This window comes from Idiotropiscis lumnitzeri, chromosome 1 (genome assembly GCF_059441095.1).
Source record: "Idiotropiscis lumnitzeri isolate Australia: NSW breed Sydney's pygmy pipehorse chromosome 1, RoL_Ilum_1.0, whole genome shotgun sequence".
Taxonomy (NCBI): Eukaryota; Metazoa; Chordata; class Actinopteri; order Syngnathiformes; family Syngnathidae; genus Idiotropiscis; species Idiotropiscis lumnitzeri.
In genome coordinates, this window is record NC_142391.1 from 12914931 (window position 1) to 12933566 (window position 18636).

General features: G+C 40.7%; 2 protein-coding genes across 4 annotated transcripts; one reads left to right on the forward strand and one right to left on the reverse strand.

The window, feature by feature from the left end:
• Positions 1 to 29: 29 nt before the first annotated feature.
• On the reverse strand, positions 30 to 18221 carry tdrd9 (tudor domain containing 9). Its single transcript, XM_088317831.1, has 35 exons — positions 18005 to 18221; positions 13474 to 13538; positions 13319 to 13401; positions 12855 to 13076; positions 11589 to 11711; positions 11415 to 11495; positions 11183 to 11347; positions 10999 to 11102; positions 10790 to 10909; positions 10094 to 10178; positions 9971 to 10028; positions 9723 to 9827; positions 9552 to 9649; positions 9342 to 9473; positions 8171 to 8333; positions 8003 to 8066; positions 7577 to 7640; positions 7424 to 7468; positions 7165 to 7218; positions 6888 to 7004; positions 5792 to 5899; positions 5364 to 5464; positions 5118 to 5288; positions 4854 to 4965; positions 4568 to 4783; positions 3858 to 3947; positions 3519 to 3776; positions 3092 to 3259; positions 2513 to 2583; positions 2321 to 2430; positions 1789 to 1885; positions 1221 to 1359; positions 643 to 761; positions 494 to 566; positions 30 to 397 (listed from the first exon to the last, which is right to left on the reverse strand). Exons 1-35 carry the CDS (start codon positions 18139 to 18141, stop codon positions 299 to 301), a joined length of 4017 nt encoding a protein of 1338 aa, XP_088173957.1. The 5' UTR covers positions 18142 to 18221; the 3' UTR covers positions 30 to 298.
• rd3l (RD3 like) lies at positions 14124 to 16919 on the forward strand. Of its 3 annotated transcripts, none has more exons than XM_088317873.1 (3): positions 14124 to 14406; positions 15192 to 15520; positions 16315 to 16919. In XM_088317873.1, the coding sequence occupies exons 2-3, from the start codon at positions 15213 to 15215 to the stop codon at positions 16682 to 16684; spliced, it is 678 nt and encodes a 225-aa protein (XP_088173999.1). In that variant the 5' UTR covers positions 14124 to 14406; positions 15192 to 15212; the 3' UTR covers positions 16685 to 16919. The 3 variants fall into 3 exon arrangements, with proteins under 3 accessions (XP_088173999.1, XP_088173982.1, XP_088173990.1); XM_088317856.1 differs by having other exon boundaries at positions 15200 to 15520; XM_088317864.1 differs by having other exon boundaries at positions 15227 to 15520.
• Positions 18222 to 18636: the final 415 nt, after the last annotated feature.

Sequence of the window (18636 nt, forward strand, 5' to 3'; positions counted from 1 at the left end):
CAAGGCTGAAGAGTGACTGGCAAGTGTCATCTGTTGGAAACAATTATTTTTATTGGCCCACAGCCGAGGAACTGTTTGAACAAGATAACATCCTAACCAAAAACCCAAACAGAGATAAAGCCACATACTTAACTATATGTATGCTACAACAAACATGTACAAACCAAGAAATTCTTGAAAAAACATTTCTAGCATTGAAAGACACTCCCACTGGACGCTAAAATAAATCTTGAACTCTTGAATTACAGTGGAATTTGAAATTATAAAAAGAAAAATGAGTGCAAATGAAGCACGTATCTTAGTTATTGAGGAGGACGAGGGGATGCAGCTCAAAGAGGACTCCTGTTGATGTTCCAGTTCCAGCCTCAGCGACATCCATCTTGAGTGAAGGCTCAACCTGTAGAAAGAGAGCACACAAAACCAGAACAGCAAACTAAATAATCCGACGCAAACGTGAGCAAATTAATAAAAAGATCACTAATGGCCACCATACCTGATTCCATTTTCCTGCTTTCTCAAAGTAGACTGGAGTGACATCTTCCCTCGGAGGAGACTTGGTGAACAATCTATATAGAACAGACAATGAATGTCTGTTTTCATCAAACTAAGATTCTGACAAGTGTGCAGGAATGTGGCAGGGACCTAATGAGACGATCACGACAGTCCTCCTGGAATTGCCCTATCTTGTCGGGAGGCAAGTGCAGGGTTCCACTCGACCCTTCACACGCCAGGTGGTTGATTGCCACTCGCAGAGCATTAATCTGAAGACACCCGGGCAACAAAGCAGTCAAAAGTGACCAAGTGACAACACACTGGCAAGTCACAACACTCCCAACACAGTGACCGCCTCTTGCAGGTGAGAATCAAGTATGTACTTTGGAGGGATTTCATCTACCAGTAATCATGATATACTAGCTTTATGAGACTAAAATGGAGGGCACAGATAGTGGTCATCATAAACCTGAGGGGGACATGTTTCCTCCGTCCCCGTCTCCAGTGCACAATAATTATAATAATAATAATAATAATAATAATAATGTGACTACCCATCTCCAGTGCACAATAATAATAATAATCATAATATGACTACACCAGAAGAGCAAAACCTCTTACTTCTGAGTGCACTCATGAAACGTGGGCATTGTTGTTTTTGCAAAGGTAGACTATTATGATACAGATTGGGAATTAAATATCATTACCTAATAAAGCTTTGCCATTACCTCAGTGAAGTCTTCAAAATCAAACTTAACATCAAAAGCCAATTCAATGTCATGGTCCGGCAGGATGCCCTTTTGTGTTTCGTTGTTCCAGCCCAAACCACAGAGGGCGCCAGTGTAGCGAGTCTTGTCTTCATTGGTCCTGAAAAAAAAAAGGAAATGGAAAGAACCAGAAATTAGTACAATAAAATCATTCTCCTGGTTTGCGGTCCTGCTATTTCACATGCACAGTATATTTTTTGTACAGAGACTATCTCTTACGTTGTTCTAGTCTATTCTGCATGTAATTTTATAGTCAACCACTAGTTGGCACCACACAAGTTACTCTGACACAGTATAATTTGGAAGCCAGAAAAAGATGGACAAAAACTCGAAAGTTGTCTACACAGCCTAGTTTTTGTTGAAAAGTAATGTCATCCTGCTTTTAAAGGGACACTTGATTAGGCTGAACATTGGCACTTATATAATAGGTCTCTATGTAAAAATTACATCAGCACTAAAATTCACCACCCTGAAAAACTATGGAGGGGGATTACTGCGTACAATATTGCTGTCAGAGTGTGAAACTCACCGCAACTCCATGATGGGGGTGAAAAGCATGGTAACAATGGCAGGTAGTCCAGGGATGTCTGGCATGAAGGTGGTGTCTTTTGGAAGAATGTTATTACCTGCATGCAACACAAAACTGCAATGACTTTCTTAAACACTAGGCGGTGCACAAGATACGTTAAAGCTGAAAACATAGAAATTTGCAGTTCATTTATTTATCCTTTTTATATTTCTTGTCAAATGAGGAATGAAAATAGTTTACTTTTATTCTTAATACCCATTACTTAATTATGAAACTTCACATTGAGGGTATTATATGGTCTGGTGGTAGAACATAGTTTCAATTGTTACTGAGCCAAGGAGCACATTTCAAATGCAAAAAGAAATCTCATGGCACAGTGACGCACGCACGCTCGCACACACACAAAAGCGTAATTAAGTAAAATTGGATAATTTCATCAGACATGCTAATCTCTAATAGCACACAAATGTCCACGGCTGACTGGAAATAACTGATCACTGTATTTTGAGGTATGCTTGCAGTTCCCTGATACCTGAAGAATTGATGAAAACACTCCCAGCCACCAGCATCCGCTGGTGCTTGTAGTGAGGATTCTCATTCAGAGCCATGATGTTGATGCTGTACTGATCTATGGATACAGGCCTGGGAGAAAGACACCGCTCATTAATTAGCAGAGGCAATGACCTCTTGACTTGTATTGTGCCCTTGGGCATGAGAGACTTACTTGATGTACGTATCGCGGAACAAGCAGTGGAAATGAATCTTGTAAGGACTGCTTGGTCCGTACAAACGAACCTGTGGTATGAAAAAAATAAGTTATATCACTTAAATGTTCATACACATTTGTTGTGTTGATTCAGAGCATTGTCATTCATTTGGCTTTCTGTTCTTGTTATGCAGATTGCATGCGCTCAAAATGATCTTTTTTTTTTATGTAGCCCTAGTCAAAACATGGTACACTGATTAATATTCTGATGATGCAATAAGAATTAAACGGAATAACTTATCATCTTATGGGGGCCATGTTTAGTGAAATAGTCGTCAGCTGCAAACCAAAAATTCTGTTGGAAGTACAAAAGTGTTTGGGATGCTAATTTAGCAGATTTTAGTAAGCCTGGTTTGTTAAAAAAAAAAAAAAAAATGGGAGAAACAGCAACTCTGTCTATTTTAGCATCAAAGCTAATTGTGCAGGTTCAATTGGTCATTCAATGTTTACTAACTAGGTCTGGCTTTTTTTTTAAAGAAGTATTGCGAAACCTAAAAACGTTTGCCCCCATAAGTGAGAATTTGGCATTTTACTTGCCTTCGTCCTGGAATAAGGCGGACAGCTCTTGGAAAATTGGGAGAGGAGGAAGTCGATGAGTTGCTTCTCCTCTTTCTTGCGATCCTTCCAAGAGCTGCTGGCAGAATTGGGGACATACATGCCCGTTTCGATGTCTTTGTACAGAGAAATGAGCACCTCATGGTTTTGCTGCAGGGAAAAGATGGCACATTAAGAATTAAAATAATTAAATAAACAGTATCTGAAAATGTCTATTGGATCTACAATAGAATATTGGAGCCTAATTCATGTTATACACCTAGACTAAATTGCTGGAACACCTCTATTAATGAAAGACAAACCCACCTTGGCCAACAACTTGAAACAGACAAATGTATACAAAAATAAATAAAGTGCTGTTACTGAATGCAAGATGTGTTTTCTACTGGACTTTAAAATGATGAGTTACTTTGGAGTCGAAGCTTTCTTCAGCACGGATGGCGTGGCCCTCGTCCACAAAGATGTCGACTATGCTTTTGTTTGTGGCATCATTGCTGATGAGCAGCTGCACACGCATCACATTGTGGAGAATAGAATACAGCGACACAATGACCGAGTGGCCTTTCACCAGCGCCATGAATCGATGACGGGATCGGCTGCTCCACTGATCGCCAAATATGATGGACTCTGCTGATGGACGCATTTCAACCACTTGAAACTCCTGAGCCTGAGAAAAGGAGAAGCACGTTTGTCTTTCTGTTTGTTGACACACTGAAAAGTGAGAAGGAGTTGAGTGGTAAGTTGGTACCTGGAAGGGGTGATACAGGAGGTCAGATGGGAGCTCCCTCAGGTTGTTGCACTCGACAGACACTGTGTTACCGAAGTCCAAGAAGAACACCTGCAGAACAAAAACATCCTTTGCTTGGGTGTACTTTTCAAGGAGCACAGAAAATATTGATTTGACCACATGATGTATGTTACATGACCACAATCTACAAGAAGGCAAATTGTCAGGATTATAAATGTGATACGCTGATGACCGATGAGGCGAGCCATAAATACATTTTCACATGACTCACTGGATTTTCACAACCATAAGGCGCACCACATTGAAAAACATACGCCAGTTTAAAAAATACGGGCGCATACATGCACGCTCTAATCTATCTTACCGCATGTTTTTAAAAAGGCACCATGAGCAAAACTAAAGGATAAAAAATACTTAATACAACAGGTTCCCTCTCGTAAGTGTCAGTCAATCTTGTTGGGGCTCCTCAGAAATGAAGCCGACTTTTGCGAGAGCTCGAACAGTCCAAGCAGACACAACGGTTATCCCGAGCATCCTTAATCAGACCGGCAAACACTAACACCATTCACACGTATGCACAATTATGAATATTCAATGACGTTAACGTGCATGTTATCGGAATAGGAGCCCATGCAAGCACAAAAGGTGCGATGCCACTCGGACACCACCTGATGAGGAAATCATTGTGAGAAAATGTCCCTCGCACCCACCTCCACTGTGTTTCCACGTATGTGCAGGATCTTGGCCCGGTAGTAGAGGCTCTGCTCTTCTACATCAGAGTAAGGAGCCAAGCAAAGAAAGTTGGGATAGAGCGACACAGTCACAGGCTCAAGGTTCCGCTGGTTGATCTCTCCCGTCAATTGCCGCTGCTTCTCCAAACTGACTTCATCTGCCCGGAATCCCCAGAAATTACCCACGTCCACCACCTACGGCAAACACATTGACATATTGAGAGACCAATCAGGTTGAAATGTCAGGATGAGGAAGAATGCAGACCTTTGTGATGTTCACCACAAAAAAGAGGTTGGGAGGCAGTTTGTCCGGGTCAAGGGAGCTGCTCACCACTCCCACTGGAAGGACTGATTGGCTTTGTAAGTCAACATTCACCCTACAAAGCAGCATCACACAGACATACTTCACTGTCATTGTGCGGACACTTGCACCAAGCATCTGTTCTAAAACTGCCAATCATGCATTGCTTTTGTTATCAACTCAGGATTTTATCAATACAAAATTTAATGAAGCATTTGAACAGAATACCGTGCGTATTTCAAATGAGTTATTTGTCTTTCCCCGGTACAGCCTTCGATTTGTTCTGTGGGGTAGACAAAAAGCTCCAGGGCAGGTTTCTGCTGCGCTAGGAGTAGGGCGAGTGACACCTCAGGCAGGGTTGCAGAGTCCTGTGATGTTTTGTAGAATTCCACATAGGCTCTGAGCACACAAACAACATTAGAAGTGATCGTGTCGGCTCATCTACATGAAAAACAAATGGTCGTATAGCACTACCTGGAGCTTTCAAAGGAAATGGCTTTGACCTGTCCACATTGGCGGAATAGAGACAGCAGCTGCTTGTAGTAAAGAAAACTGTAGGGAGGGAGATTCCTCACCTGGCCACGACATGTCATGATATTAACTTTTTGTAACACAGTACATTTAGAAGATTCAGCAAACCTTTGCAGTATCACTGAGATGAAATTGAAATAAATCCTCGTCTTCCACAACTCCCAGTTACATCAAGCAAGCATCAGCAAACCTCGATGTACGCTCGATAGTTATCGCTCTTCACAGAGTTTGTCATCACAGCGACCTGGTCAGAATTTTCTTACCTGGCACTTTGAAACACATAATTTAGACTTCCCCTCATCTCAGGGTTATTAAACCTACTCACTGGAATATCCCTGTACTCAATAAGTAACCAATATTTGATTACCTACCATTACTGTTGTTTTCGGGTTGAAGCCACTCAACTCTCTGGAAGCCAGATCATCATTGATCTCTCCATGTACGAAGTAGTTGGGGTAATAGGCACCAGCAATGACCACCTGTGTAAGAGGTCCATGCTTAGTGAAAGCTCTCACTGTAGACATCAAGGACCATTCGGGTGCAAAGACTTATTTATTTTTTGAGACGCCAGGTGTGTACACCTCCAAGGTACGCGCATTCCCTTGTACTTCTGGCCCATCTACTCTGTGTAAATAGCTCATGTGCATGCAACCACCAAAGCGGTATGACACAATAAAGTCTGAGGTTGGCTGTAAACCATGGAGCTGTTGTGCGACTTGAGAATGCCATTGAAAATAAAACTATTTAAATCCGAAATTAAATGAATTAGGGTATATGTCATCGATTAAATTTTCAGTTCCAGAGTCCGATTTGATTCTTTTAAGTCGCTGGCATGCTCGCCTCTGTGCGCAAGTGTGGTGCTGCAGCCATCCACAAACACAATACTAGGAAACTAGCTATAAATACTTAAAAAAAATACTAAATACTAGGAGATAATTGATATATTTAACATAGAAGGGAGTGAAAACAGACGAGTAAAATTATGGTAATGCACCGTGCTAAAGAAAACTCAATATCCATTTGAATTGATTATAAAATTGTTTTTATTTAACCTTAATACAAAACGTTTTGAGTTCCTTCTGTAGTATGCATAATATAATCTAAACATTCAAAATATGGTATACACCAGACTTCCCCACCAAAGAAAAAAAACTTTATTTAGAAGGAAGAATTTTATTTTTTAGTACCGTAAATAAGTATGATCTTACGACTTTGGAAGGTTATGTTTTATTGCTACGTGTTGCCGCAGCAGAATGGAAGGGGAAATGCTCCTCGCAGGTAGAAAAAAAGTCATCTGGCACTGATATTTTTTACTATATACTGTATGTTGACAACCGTATAGTGAGTTTTAGCGCGTACCGGGCACGAGTGTCATACATGACATATCTGAGTTGATGGGAAAGTGCATGCAACCACTTCGGCGCACACATGAGAATATGGCCCTCGGCGATCTAGTTCATCACAAACCTGAAGAATGAATCTTTGTGTGTGCATGCTGGTGTAGTCTGAGGGCTGAGTGTTTTCCGGCACACACATGTTGAACTGTTTCACACGTTCTTTCAGATCTAAATACAACTCTGCAACCTGGAAAGGGAGATAGTTTTATTTTCATTGCAAAAGACCGTCTCCCAATTACTGTTTATTAACTGCTTATTATTTATTTTGTATTGTTTCATAAATAAAAATAAATAAATAATCAAATAAAAGGAGTCGGACCATTAAGTGAATCCTTTTAAAAAGATACCTCTCGGATCCTCTTGATCTGAATGAAATTCTCTTTTCCCCAAAGTAGTTCATCCTAAGGATAAAGGATAACCATAATCGGACAACAAATTAATTCATGGTTTTAAAAGTCTACATAGTCAAGGTCATCTCATCATCATGGTACTAAAAATATCCTCTGCCAACTGTTGAGTAGTTATAAAAAGGAGAAAACAGGTGACCAGTTAAATAAATAAACCAAAATTAATAGAGGTCAGTTCATGTTCGGTTGTTTAGAGCACCTTCATGTTTCTCAGTTGTCCTTGCTTTTTGAAGGAGAGCCATGCCTAACAATAGGGAAGGAATGTGAAAGCATTAGCCTTGAGCAAATCCCATAAAAGACATAATATCATATATGTATTATTTATTTTTTTAATTTGTCGCCTTAGCATTACCTTGAAGGTGTTGACAAATGCAATGGAATCGCTTTGGCTGCCTTGGGCAAAAAGCATCTTGCTCCTAAAATGCAAATATTCAGAAGACCATATTAATAAGAGGCGAAATACAGGCTTAATACGCGGCTAAGGATGGTCTATCACATTTAAGACAGAAAATATTGTAAGTGAAGTAACAAATGTAACAGCCTGATACATTCTTATTCTGTGATTTGCTTGGGTCTATTTGACTGTCTGACATGTCAACCTTTTGGTGAAAACGTGCGTTGACCATATGTGGACAAAAGATATGGTTACCCTGCAAGAATGAATCAGACCATCTTCACAAACTTCATTCATTCATTGGCGAGAATTGTTTTTTCCCCAACATACAGGGCATAACAGAGGCAACAAAGACGACAAAGACAACCTTTGAATGTGACTCACCTGTGACCGGCAAGCTGCTGCATTGAAGGTATGGCCAAGAAACTCTTCATAGAGTTGCAAGCAGCTGAATATGAAAGTGATTGTTAGTTAGCTTATGTAAAAGCATTCCAAAAACACAATTTCTATAGATAACTGATCTCTTTACTACGATAATGTGGACACGCTGACCTATGATAAGACACTCATCTAGACAACCAAAGATGTGGCCCAGGACAATCATCTTGCCAAGGTAAAGGTCCACAGGTAAGTGTCCCAGCACTCGGCCCAGGAAAGTCAGATCACCGTCTTCATTTTGACATTTTCCATCCTGTTTGGCAGACAGGGCCCCCATCTACCGAGCAAAGGAGAATTATGTCCCAAGAGGTCATGACACACTGTGTATGGAGTTTTGGGTCATTTGCACCAAATATTCAATGCTATTTCAAGTTAATAATTTTAACATATTGGCTTCTGTATAAAGTGGGGATTTTAATAAACAAAACAACACTTCTAAGAAATGTATTTATTTTGTTGACAAATGATTCAAAATAGAGAACCAAAGTATTTTGCACACCAGTCGTATAGATCAGTGGTCCCCAACCACTGGTCTGCGGCCTCTCCAGCCCTTTCGGATACCCTCAGAGAGGGCAATACAAGTTGGGCTGGATGATTATATGATTGGGAATCGTGATATTGCGTAACCAGCTGCGAGTATATATACTCCATCCAACTTGGGAAAAACTTGTATGACGGCAGCCAATCAGAGTCAAGCTATTTCTTATAACTTTGGTCTGCAAGATGAAGAAAAGAAAAGAAATCCGCCAGTAAATGAAAAAGCAGCAGTTCCCAGTAAAAAGAAGATAATACCAACAATGACCGAATGTGCAGCTTAATGCGCAGCTGATGGGCTGCCATGACTTAGAGTAATCTTCAGAAGATAAAGCTAATTTGACAAGAGAAGTTATTTCCCATTGCTTTTATGGAAGTATCTCCAGAGCGATTTGGACGAAGCCATTGTGTAAGGTATGTCGTCAAAAACAAGGCAATGCAACAAACCCATTGAATCATTTGAACGAGTAGCAAAAGTGATGAAGTTTTGTAATCGTGTGTGCAGCTGTGCCATATTACTTCCTATGTCGTGTAGCAGAGGCTTGGACACAAAGTGACAGTAAGCAGACCAACGTTAGTGTAGTTGAGGGGGGCTTTCAATATTGGCCTGACATGAGGCCAATACAAGTGACGCCATTTTTACCGGTTCAACTTCCCCAAATGTTAACCCAAATCTTTTCTGAACTTGAATCCTATATTTATAATTCTTTGGATCAGTAGGCACTCAACATATTTATTCACCAGCACGCACCTCTTTGAGTTGGAGTACAGTCCTCACAATCTCCTTGAGGTTGGGCGGTGAGGGAGCTGTTGAAAGGAGGGATCGAGGGTCTCCCATGCCCAGCAGCTTCACCTTTAGCAATATGCTGGACAGGGGAGCAAGCTAAGAGGACACAAAGGGTGCATTAAGATGACCATCATGAAGGTGCCATGACTCAATCACAGGAGGTTTTGTACATACCAGCATTTCAGGAATCATGTAGTCTGGGATTTCATTCCTCCAGAAGGCTTTGCTGACAAGCCTGTAGCAGTAGCCCTTGGAAACTCGACCCGCCCTTCCTGGCAGAAAAGAAGATGAGAGAATGTGGAAGTGATGGCATACTTTCCTGTATTTTAAATCTTTGCTATGTACCTCTACGTTGGTTGCAGTTGGTCTTTGATGCCCAATTGAGACGCAGCGATTGATAATTGGTTTCTTTATCACAAACCAACTGACGGGCCAAGCAGAAATCAATAACTGTACAAAAAGGGAGGGGGTGGAGTAGAAAAACACGTCTTTTCAATTTCAAATAAAGATTTTGGTCCTATCAAAGATAGGCAAGATTAGCTCCAAATCTTGCGGGTTTGACCTGAGCGGGCATGAGAAATAACGTAAGTCACCATATTTGACATCAGGCACTGTCACTGAACTTTCCGCAATGTTTGTTGAAAGAATGACCTGCAAAGATTAGAATATTAGAATGATGAACTAACAACAAAATAAGAAGCACGAAACAATTTTACCTTCCTGTATCCAGGCACAGGAGACAGGAATACACCGTATTGCTCCTCCATCGTTACAGTGGAGTGGAGGGCAAAAACCTGCAACCTAAACGGACAAGAGCATCAAAGCTTCTTAAATGGAGTTCAAGCAACGGCGAAGCACATGTAATTTTGCAAAGGGGGACACATGAGAAACTGGAATGCTTGCCCAAAGACAAGCCAACATGCTCACCTCAACCCTGCCTAAGTAAATGTTAATCTTAAAAAAATAAAATACAACAAATTTTCTTGCTTCAATAAAACGTTACGTGTGAAGACATGGTATGTAATATTATTAGGAGTTACACATTAAACCAAATTATCAGCGGTCCTTAAAATGTCATCTTTGCACTTCGCAAAAAAAAAAAAGAAAAAGACGCTAAGTTGGCAAGACTTGCTCGCTGCGTCGCTTTTACTCGCGTCCACTCAAGTGCACATAAAATAAAAACACACCTTTCAAAATAAAGTCACCGCATATTTTAGTTTTTTCTTTGACTTCATGGTCACTGTGAGGGCTGGCCGCAGGTGGCCCCCTGGCCGTACTTTGTTCAAAAATGTCTGTAAGACCATTAATTTGGTGCAAGTAATCGTTTCTAAAAGTGATTACCTTGTGATTAACTTAACTCAAAAAGAAAGAAGGAAAAAAAAAACAATAAGTTTGACAATGTAAACAATTACCTCTTGTGGACCAACGTGGACAGGGCTTGCTGCATATTTCTTATCTCATATATTCCGGGGAGGAAAACAAGAACACTGCCTCTCTCTGAGAGGTTCACGCCACCTTCTGTTGCTTCATCTCTGTTAACACACAAGAAGACGCCACCACTTAATTTGCATATAACGCTATCAAAAAAACAGTTTGTAATGCTTGCACAAAGAGTCTTCACCTGGTATTCTCGCCCTCCGTTTTGTCAAAGTTCTCAATGAGGCAAATGGCAAGGTTGTACATTTCAGTTGAGATGTAAGCATCATCTAAACGTGCTGAATCCAGCTGGGAAAGAGAAACATGAAAACACGTTAGGAAACTACGTCCAAGGAAAGCAGCAACAAATAATCCATTGTGTATTGTACATTATATAGACACATGTCCTGAAGGTCATCCAGGTAAAAGTCCTCAATGACATAAGGTGCACCCTCCACCTCAAACACGTAGGCTGGACTCATCTTTCCGCGAACAGGCGTGCTGAAGTACTCTGCAAATTGTCTGCATTTGATGGTGGCCGACATGAGGATTACCTGGGACAAAATGGCTTCTGTTGAGGATGAGTCAATATACTGCAGAATTCCTCGGATCGTTTTTTACCTTCACATAACGAGAGTTGGTGTTAAGAAGTCTCCTCACGACCAGCAACAGAAAGTCCATCTCCTCAGTGCGCTCATGAACCTTGAGCAAGGGTTTAATTGTCCAAATTAAATGTAGTCAAGAGACACAGTCCAACATTTGAATCATTTCAATTTAGAAACGTTGTTTAGGCACCTCATCAATAAAAATGTGAGAGTACTCTGTGAGGGTCTTAGCAGCAACCAGTTTTTCCAGCAGCACTCCTGTTGTCATGTAGATTAGTCGAGTGTGCTCAGTCGCCATCTTCTCCAGTCCAACCTGAAATGAGGATATGAAATCACACAGTTTATTAATAAGGTTACAGTCAAATTCCCCACGTGTAGCTATAGACGTAATGGATGAGCCAGAATGTGCACATTATGGAGGCATGTCCGATTGTCCAAAAGAAAAAAAAAGTGCACTCAAAATTGCCCACAATGCACTTGGAAAAGTAGAGTGCACCAATGTTCACTCAACAGACCCAATGCAGGGGCTCGTATGTAGTGTGGGATCTTATAGCCAATGAGGGGTTAGGGGACATGGGTTGACATTCGCACACAGCCAATGTCGATTAGATTTATGCCACATTATTCCGTCTAGTTTAATTTGATAAATCTATATTTCATATATTGGGAAGATGATTTAACCACACGTAGTTCACATATGCTGCCCCAAAGTGACACACAGAGGAAACATTTGTGCTCTGCACACAAAAAGGGATGAAATAAAGGTCGGAGTGACTTGAGAACAAATCCACTGCTGCAGGGAAATACTTTTAGAAGAGCGATTTCTATTCAAGCAGAGCATGACTTGAACAAAAAAGGGGAGGAATGGAGGGAAAACTCCTTAAAGCAAAATGTAGTCTTTTGGACGTTAATGTCTTGACATCACGATGCTTAGCGGTAGGGCTTGGGCAGCCAGGCGGCCTAATTTTTTAACAATACTCTGTGTGTACGTGCGCGCAAGCATTTGGAGGGGTCAAACAGGGCTAAGGTCGAACCTTCCGTCAAAGAGCACCGAGGCAGATGAACGAGGTTGGAGAAGCTACAAATGTAGAAATGACGCAATCACTCCTCAAGACGTCGACTAGAGCTGAGGTCAAGTCAAATATCAACACAGTTACTCTTCACAAGATTATCGTGATTGGTCCATCCTAGTCCCTGAGTTACGAACATCAGACTAACCAACGTTCATGAATGCAAACGCTGACTGATGTCCATAAATGTCAAATGTTCATAAAATTTCACATTTTAAATCAACAATTATGTGTAGGTGCAAAAAAAAAAAAAAAAAAGTTGGGTCCACCAGTACAGAGCCCTGAGTGGTATCATTCACCGTGCGCTAAGGGTCTGCGGTAATTGCAGCTGAAATATTCAACAACAACAGATTTGAAAAGTACATATTTATAAAAGATGCACCAACCTGATATCCAACCAAACTACCGCAGGTACACTTTCTCTGAGTGGCAACCCATCGAGCAATACTGGTGGCACCAATTTTGCGTGGTTGCGTGACCGCAATGTTGCAAGAGGCATTTTTGTCATTGTAGTGGTCCAGAATGTACTGTGGCAGCTGGGTGGTCTTGCCACTGCCTGTGGCTCCTCGAATAATCACGACAGAGTTGTTTTCTATGAGAGAAATCAGCTGGAAGGGCACACAAGCATGCACGCGCGTGCGTGCGGCAAGGCTTTCATTAGACTGGATTTAAAACGTTACAGAGCAAATTGATGTGCAGTATTATATGAATGTGAAATGCTGACACGAACAAAATATTTTATTCTTTAGTGATGTTCAAGTCCAAAGGGAAAAAAAAACTCCATACATGAATGAGGTCACGCACGCATGCACGCACAGAGTGAAAACAGAAAATGGACTCCACATTTTACCTCCTGTCTACTTTTGGTGATGGGCAAGCTGGGATATTTGTAGCTTGCAAGGCGAGGAGGGTTGCTTCCTACAGATTCAGAAACTACAGCATGGCAATGTTAATGGTATGTTGAATAATGTGAATTGACAACTGCATAGATTCATTCATACTCACTTGGTTGGTCATCTTTTGTCTTGCTCACACTTCCCAGTTTGTCTTCATCAGGAACCGTTACTGGACTGGTACGAAACATTTAGGAGAATGTCATCTTTACAGACTTTCACTTTTTAGGGCGCACTCACACTCCGACATTCTGTGTGCCATGTCTAGACACACTTGGCATTTAATTGTGGTGCATATGTCCAGGCCAATTGATGGCAGCATTGGCACCGTTGTATAACGGCCCAGTCATGCACAGGAGAGAGAGGAGTAAATGCACAATATACACTTGTATATATTTTCAGTGATTCTTCTATTTGGTGGAGGGCCGTTAGAATTTTCTACTGCCAAATATGTGCATTGGCGCAATAAAAGGTGAACTTTCTGGACAAACAAAGTCATTGTGATTTATGATCTTGTGTTTTGACACGATCGAGCAATTATCCAAAAATAATGAACTAGTTGTGCAATAATTGTTGCGCTTGTAGTTGTGTATAAAAGAATTCAATTACTGATCACAAACTAACCATAAGATTTCTATTTCACCACACGACTTATTTGCGCTCCGCTCATCTTTGTTTCGGGCAGAGCTATAGCCTTTGCCCTCACTTGCCCCTAGCGAGGGGCGGTATAAACCCTGTTGGTACCACAACATGCACACATTCGCCCTCTTTCATTCCGCACTGGGTCAAGCACAAAGCAGCTGACCAAGCGGGGAATAAGAAGAAGGAGGAGAAGTGACAGCCCTCGCAAGCCACAGTGTGACTAACTCTCCTGGAAGACAGGCACTGACTGGCATCGATGATGGCAAGAACAGAATATATGATATAACGCAGAGAGCAAATACCTCCACATAAAACCTTGGATTGTACTGGACAACCAAAAGATGCAATGGACTGATTTGGGAGCTTGTCATCTGAAAGAAGTTGTTAGCAGTAAGCGTAATTGGTAAGTATTGCTCTTCCTTCCTCTTATTGTATGCCGCAAAAAGCAGGTGTTTTAAACATTAAGCTTAAGTTATTAAATTTAACGTTTGAAGCTTCCTTTGCCTCTGGTTTGAAGTAGGGCTGTCACTATTTAATAGTTTTAAAATAAATTATTCTATTTATTATCCCACTCATTAATCAAATACATTTTGATTTTGCATGAAAGTGTATTACAAAACCAATTATTTATTCAGTATTATTTAGTGTTTTTAAAAAAAAAACTAAAAACTAAATAACATTCAAGCAATATCTAATTTATATATTTGTCTGTATTATTGTTGTATTGCACTAGAGAGGGGAGCCCTCTAATCTCGTTGCACACTTGAGTACAATGACAATAAAGGGATTTCTATTCTATTTCTATTCTATTCTATATTACACAAGCGGAACAGATGTGCTCACCAAATTTTTCAAAACTGATTCAGTTACTGGTTCAATCATAGTTTTCCAAATTAAAAGTAGACGCTCATTTTGATTTAAATAAAATAAGTGTGCTTCAAAGAAAGACTAAGGAAATCAGAATAACTACTATTGAGAGACTGAATTGAGGATTTGGTCAATTTTAAGTCGCTTAAGTTTCGTTTCAGTTAATGTCTAAAGTCTAAACGATTACTTGATTTTTAAATTGGTTGTCGATTCATTTTGACACGTCTAATTTGAACTGATTTATATTCAAGGATGTCTAAACAGTCGAGTACTGTTGTTTTTAGAAATTACATCACAGCATAATAAATTCACATTCTTCAGTGTTTCAGGGCTGTCCTTGCTATGCCACTCTTCAGCTGGCCAAAATGGTCCCAAGAAACATCGACACAGGCTGAAACCTCAGCTCGGAGACACCCTGGGGAGCGACCACGCCACGAGTTGATCCGAGAGCTTATATGGCATGTGCAGGAGCGCGAGTGCACGGGCAGGATGCTGGACCTGGAACACAGGCTTGCCCACAGCGCTGTGGATCACCCATGTTTTCAGAGGTGCCCCAGATGGAGGACCTTCATCCCCACTTCAGAGCTTGACCAACTGGAACTACTGTGCAACGGCATACCGCCCGTCCATGCTGCAGCAGTGCTCTCCAGGTGCTGTGTCGACACCACGCCATCCTTTCAGATCCTCACATTAGCATGCTGTCAGCAGCAGATAGCTTCTTAGGCATCAAAATGCAGCCTGACAGCAGGCGAAGCGCGCACAGGCCGAAGGGGGGAAGAAGGCAGAGCAGGCTGCCAACAAAGCCACTGCGTGTTAATGTCACACTATCAGGTCATGTGAACATGAGGTGAAGGTGAAGAATTGCCTTAAGGATATCATGAGAACAGATTTCAACAGCATTTCTAAGAACACTAATATCTACGGTAATGGTTGACAAACACGGTGGTGACCCCTAATTTAAAAGCCAATACAGAATTGACTTTTTTACATTTATAAGGCCGGCCACATAATGAGCGACAAATCTGAAATCGACTGAACTGTTAAGCTTTGAGCAGGGTTCAGCAAATAGCTTTCATGGGTAGCGAACAGTTTCCCACTAGTTTTGCTGCAATTCAAAATTGAATCGCATGTACCAACGGTGCCGATATAACAGCCAATCAAAAAAAAAAAAAACAGTTTCCCCTCCAATTTCGATCCAGTTTTCAGTTTTCAGTTGGAAATTGTCCGAAAAAAACTCGTTCGCATGGCCATGTGACATCTGTCCAGTTAGATTATGTCATTGTATATCTGAGCCGTGTGTTTACAATGCACTCGTAACAGATGGAAGGACGTATTTAGCACATTAACCATGCTAATCTTCAAACCAAATCTACTAAACATACGACTGACTGATAATATTGAAACAACTTTTCAATAACTACCTGTTGGTTGCGTGATTACACAGGTTTCGTGAGGTGCTTACAGCCAGTAAAGTTATGCCATGGGAGCTAGTCTCTGTCTTCAAGCTGGTACTGAGAGACGTCGACCAAAGGAAATGTGGCGAAGAGCACCCCCTCCCCGGGAAGACGAAGCAGCTCCCAACAACGAGGTTTTGGACAAGCCGCAATAAATCAGAGCAGCAAGTTGTCAAAGCAAGCAGTAGTGATGAAAAGCTGAGGGAGGAGATCCCAACCGTGTCTGGATATGTGGACAGAGCCTTGCGGTACACCAGCTGGCTCACAGCAAAAAGAGAGTGGGAACTTCCATATTACTGCCCAGTTCCCATGAAGCAAATAGATGCATGTAACACACCGAGAGGACACTCTTTTCAATGAGGTGTGGTCTTGATTACTTTGTAAATGATGTCTTTTAGGTAGGCAATGCACGCTGTTCTTAATATCAAATGCATATGCACGTTGATTTGACTGGTTTTATTTATTTGCGTATGAGCAGGCCAAAACAAACATTTAATTTTCTAGGGCAGTTGTAGAAACGATCATTTGAAAATGGGAATGTTGTCAAAGATTTATAAAAACAACAATAAAGCATTGGATATTGATCCATTTCTTATTATTGTGAGAAATTTTATTTTTTACTTCACATAAATGAATTATTAGCACCCATGAATAACATTACTCTAACTAATTTGAGCAAATTTGTTATTTCAGAAGTGTGTCTCAAACTGGTAGCTTTTTGCATGAATCAGTATTCACGAAATAGCTCAGTTACTGAAGGGTTGGCGACACAAACATTAGAGAAAGCAATGTGGTAAATTGGTCAGGGCGATGCATAGAAAGGTCCAGCTAATGGTAGTCGTGGAAATTCTTGATCACTTGGTAACAGTCAACTCCTCAACTTAAGATCAAGTAAGTCCCGAAGTAAATAAAGTTGATCAATAATAAGAACCTACGTGTCACTCAGTCAAAATGTAGTAAACTGGCGAAAAGGAAAGGAATAATTTGAGGACCTGTGATCTAAACCAACCAGAAGTCTGTGCTTGGAACAGTTTCCATCTGCCTGATGTACTACCCTGGGAACCGTGTCCCCAGCAGGGGCGCCTGGAGCGTTCTCTGACACTCTGTTTTCGCGCAGATATGCAGTATCGATAGATTTGTATGAATATATATTGGATAAATAGATTGCTTGTGGATAGATTAGCGAGCAAAGAGCTGGTAGTGTGGTCAGTCTTTGAGTTATTAAATAGATATTTTAAGACAGTTTTTGTTAGCAGTTTCTGCTATTATTTAAACTTAATGGTTACTTTTTGACATTCCAAAGGATGTCGACAATTATATGCATGTGTATAAATCTTAAATTGTTTTGTTATATAATTTTCTTTCCATATAGTTCTAGAGATACCACTACATTGAGACCGAAATTCAAATTTTGGTTCGGTTATATTTGCTCGCACGTGGGGGGGGGGCTTTTTTTACAATTACTTGCAAACAACAACATTCAGACTACAACCTCACCATTAAAAAACACTTAAGGTTCTCTTCACATCAGTAGGCAGCAAATTTTATATTTCTTATGTTTGCGATATAAAAACATGTCGCAGAACATTGATAAACCTATACAAGCGCACGTGCGGGTAAAGGCCAAACAAGCTAGCTATGCTAAAGTTGAACTTTTCGATGCCTCTAAATATTTCCTACCTCGACTCCTTCGACGACGTCTCAGAACATTTATTTTCGACCGCTTCCTCTTCTTCACTTCTTGTCTTAATGGTGGCAAACGTGGACCCGGGGGTAAACCAGTTCGAAATTTGCTCGGCCGTGAATACCTCCGTCATGGTGAAGCTTATGAGGAGGTCTGTCGTATTTTGTCAGGTGCAATTGGTCACAGTCGCTTTGACTCTAGGAAGCCGCGAGATGGCGGATGCCAATTAAGAGTGCGATTTAGTGGATTACATGTAGCAATGTCTGTGCGGGAAAAGCACCAGGCAACGTATTAAAAATGTGTTTGGAAACTTTGAGCAATGTTTAATTTTAAAGTTACTTGGAGTTTAAAATGCACGCATTGCACCTTTAAAAGAATTTTAATTAAAAGATAATTGTGTCGCAGCCTCGCAGTTAAAAAAAAAACACGACGTATCTTGCTCGCTATAAAAGTATATTTGTGACTCGTTTTTTTTCTGTCAAATTATACACCATTTAATTAGGAGTTCAATTGCCTGTTATAAAGTCACAATATCAAAAGCCTTCACTAATGATACTACAAAATACTTAAATTTATTAAACAAACATCTAAATTAACACGGTAATTCCACTCTGAAATTTATGTAATG

Coding starts and splice junctions, on each gene's coding strand:
- tdrd9 (XM_088317831.1), bottom strand. CDS start 18,141: ATGACGGAGGTATTCACGGCCGAGCAAATTTCGAACTGGTTTACCCCC. Junction 10,029..10,093: donor CTGTGCCTGGATACAGGAAG/GTAAAATTGTTT, acceptor TAATCTTTGCAG/GTCATTCTTTCAACAAACAT. Junction 9,650..9,722: donor CAACTGCAACCAACGTAGAG/GTACATAGCAAA, acceptor CTTTTCTGCCAG/GAAGGGCGGGTCGAGTTTCC.
- rd3l (XM_088317856.1), top strand. CDS start 14,345: ATGCAATGGACTGATTTGGGAGCTTGTCATCTGAAAGAAGTTGTTAGC. Junction 14,407..15,199: donor GTTAGCAGTAAGCGTAATTG/GTAAGTATTGCT, acceptor TCAGTGTTTCAG/GGCTGTCCTTGCTATGCCAC. Junction 15,521..16,314: donor GCTGCAGCAGTGCTCTCCAG/GTGCTGTGTCGA, acceptor GTGATTACACAG/GTTTCGTGAGGTGCTTACAG.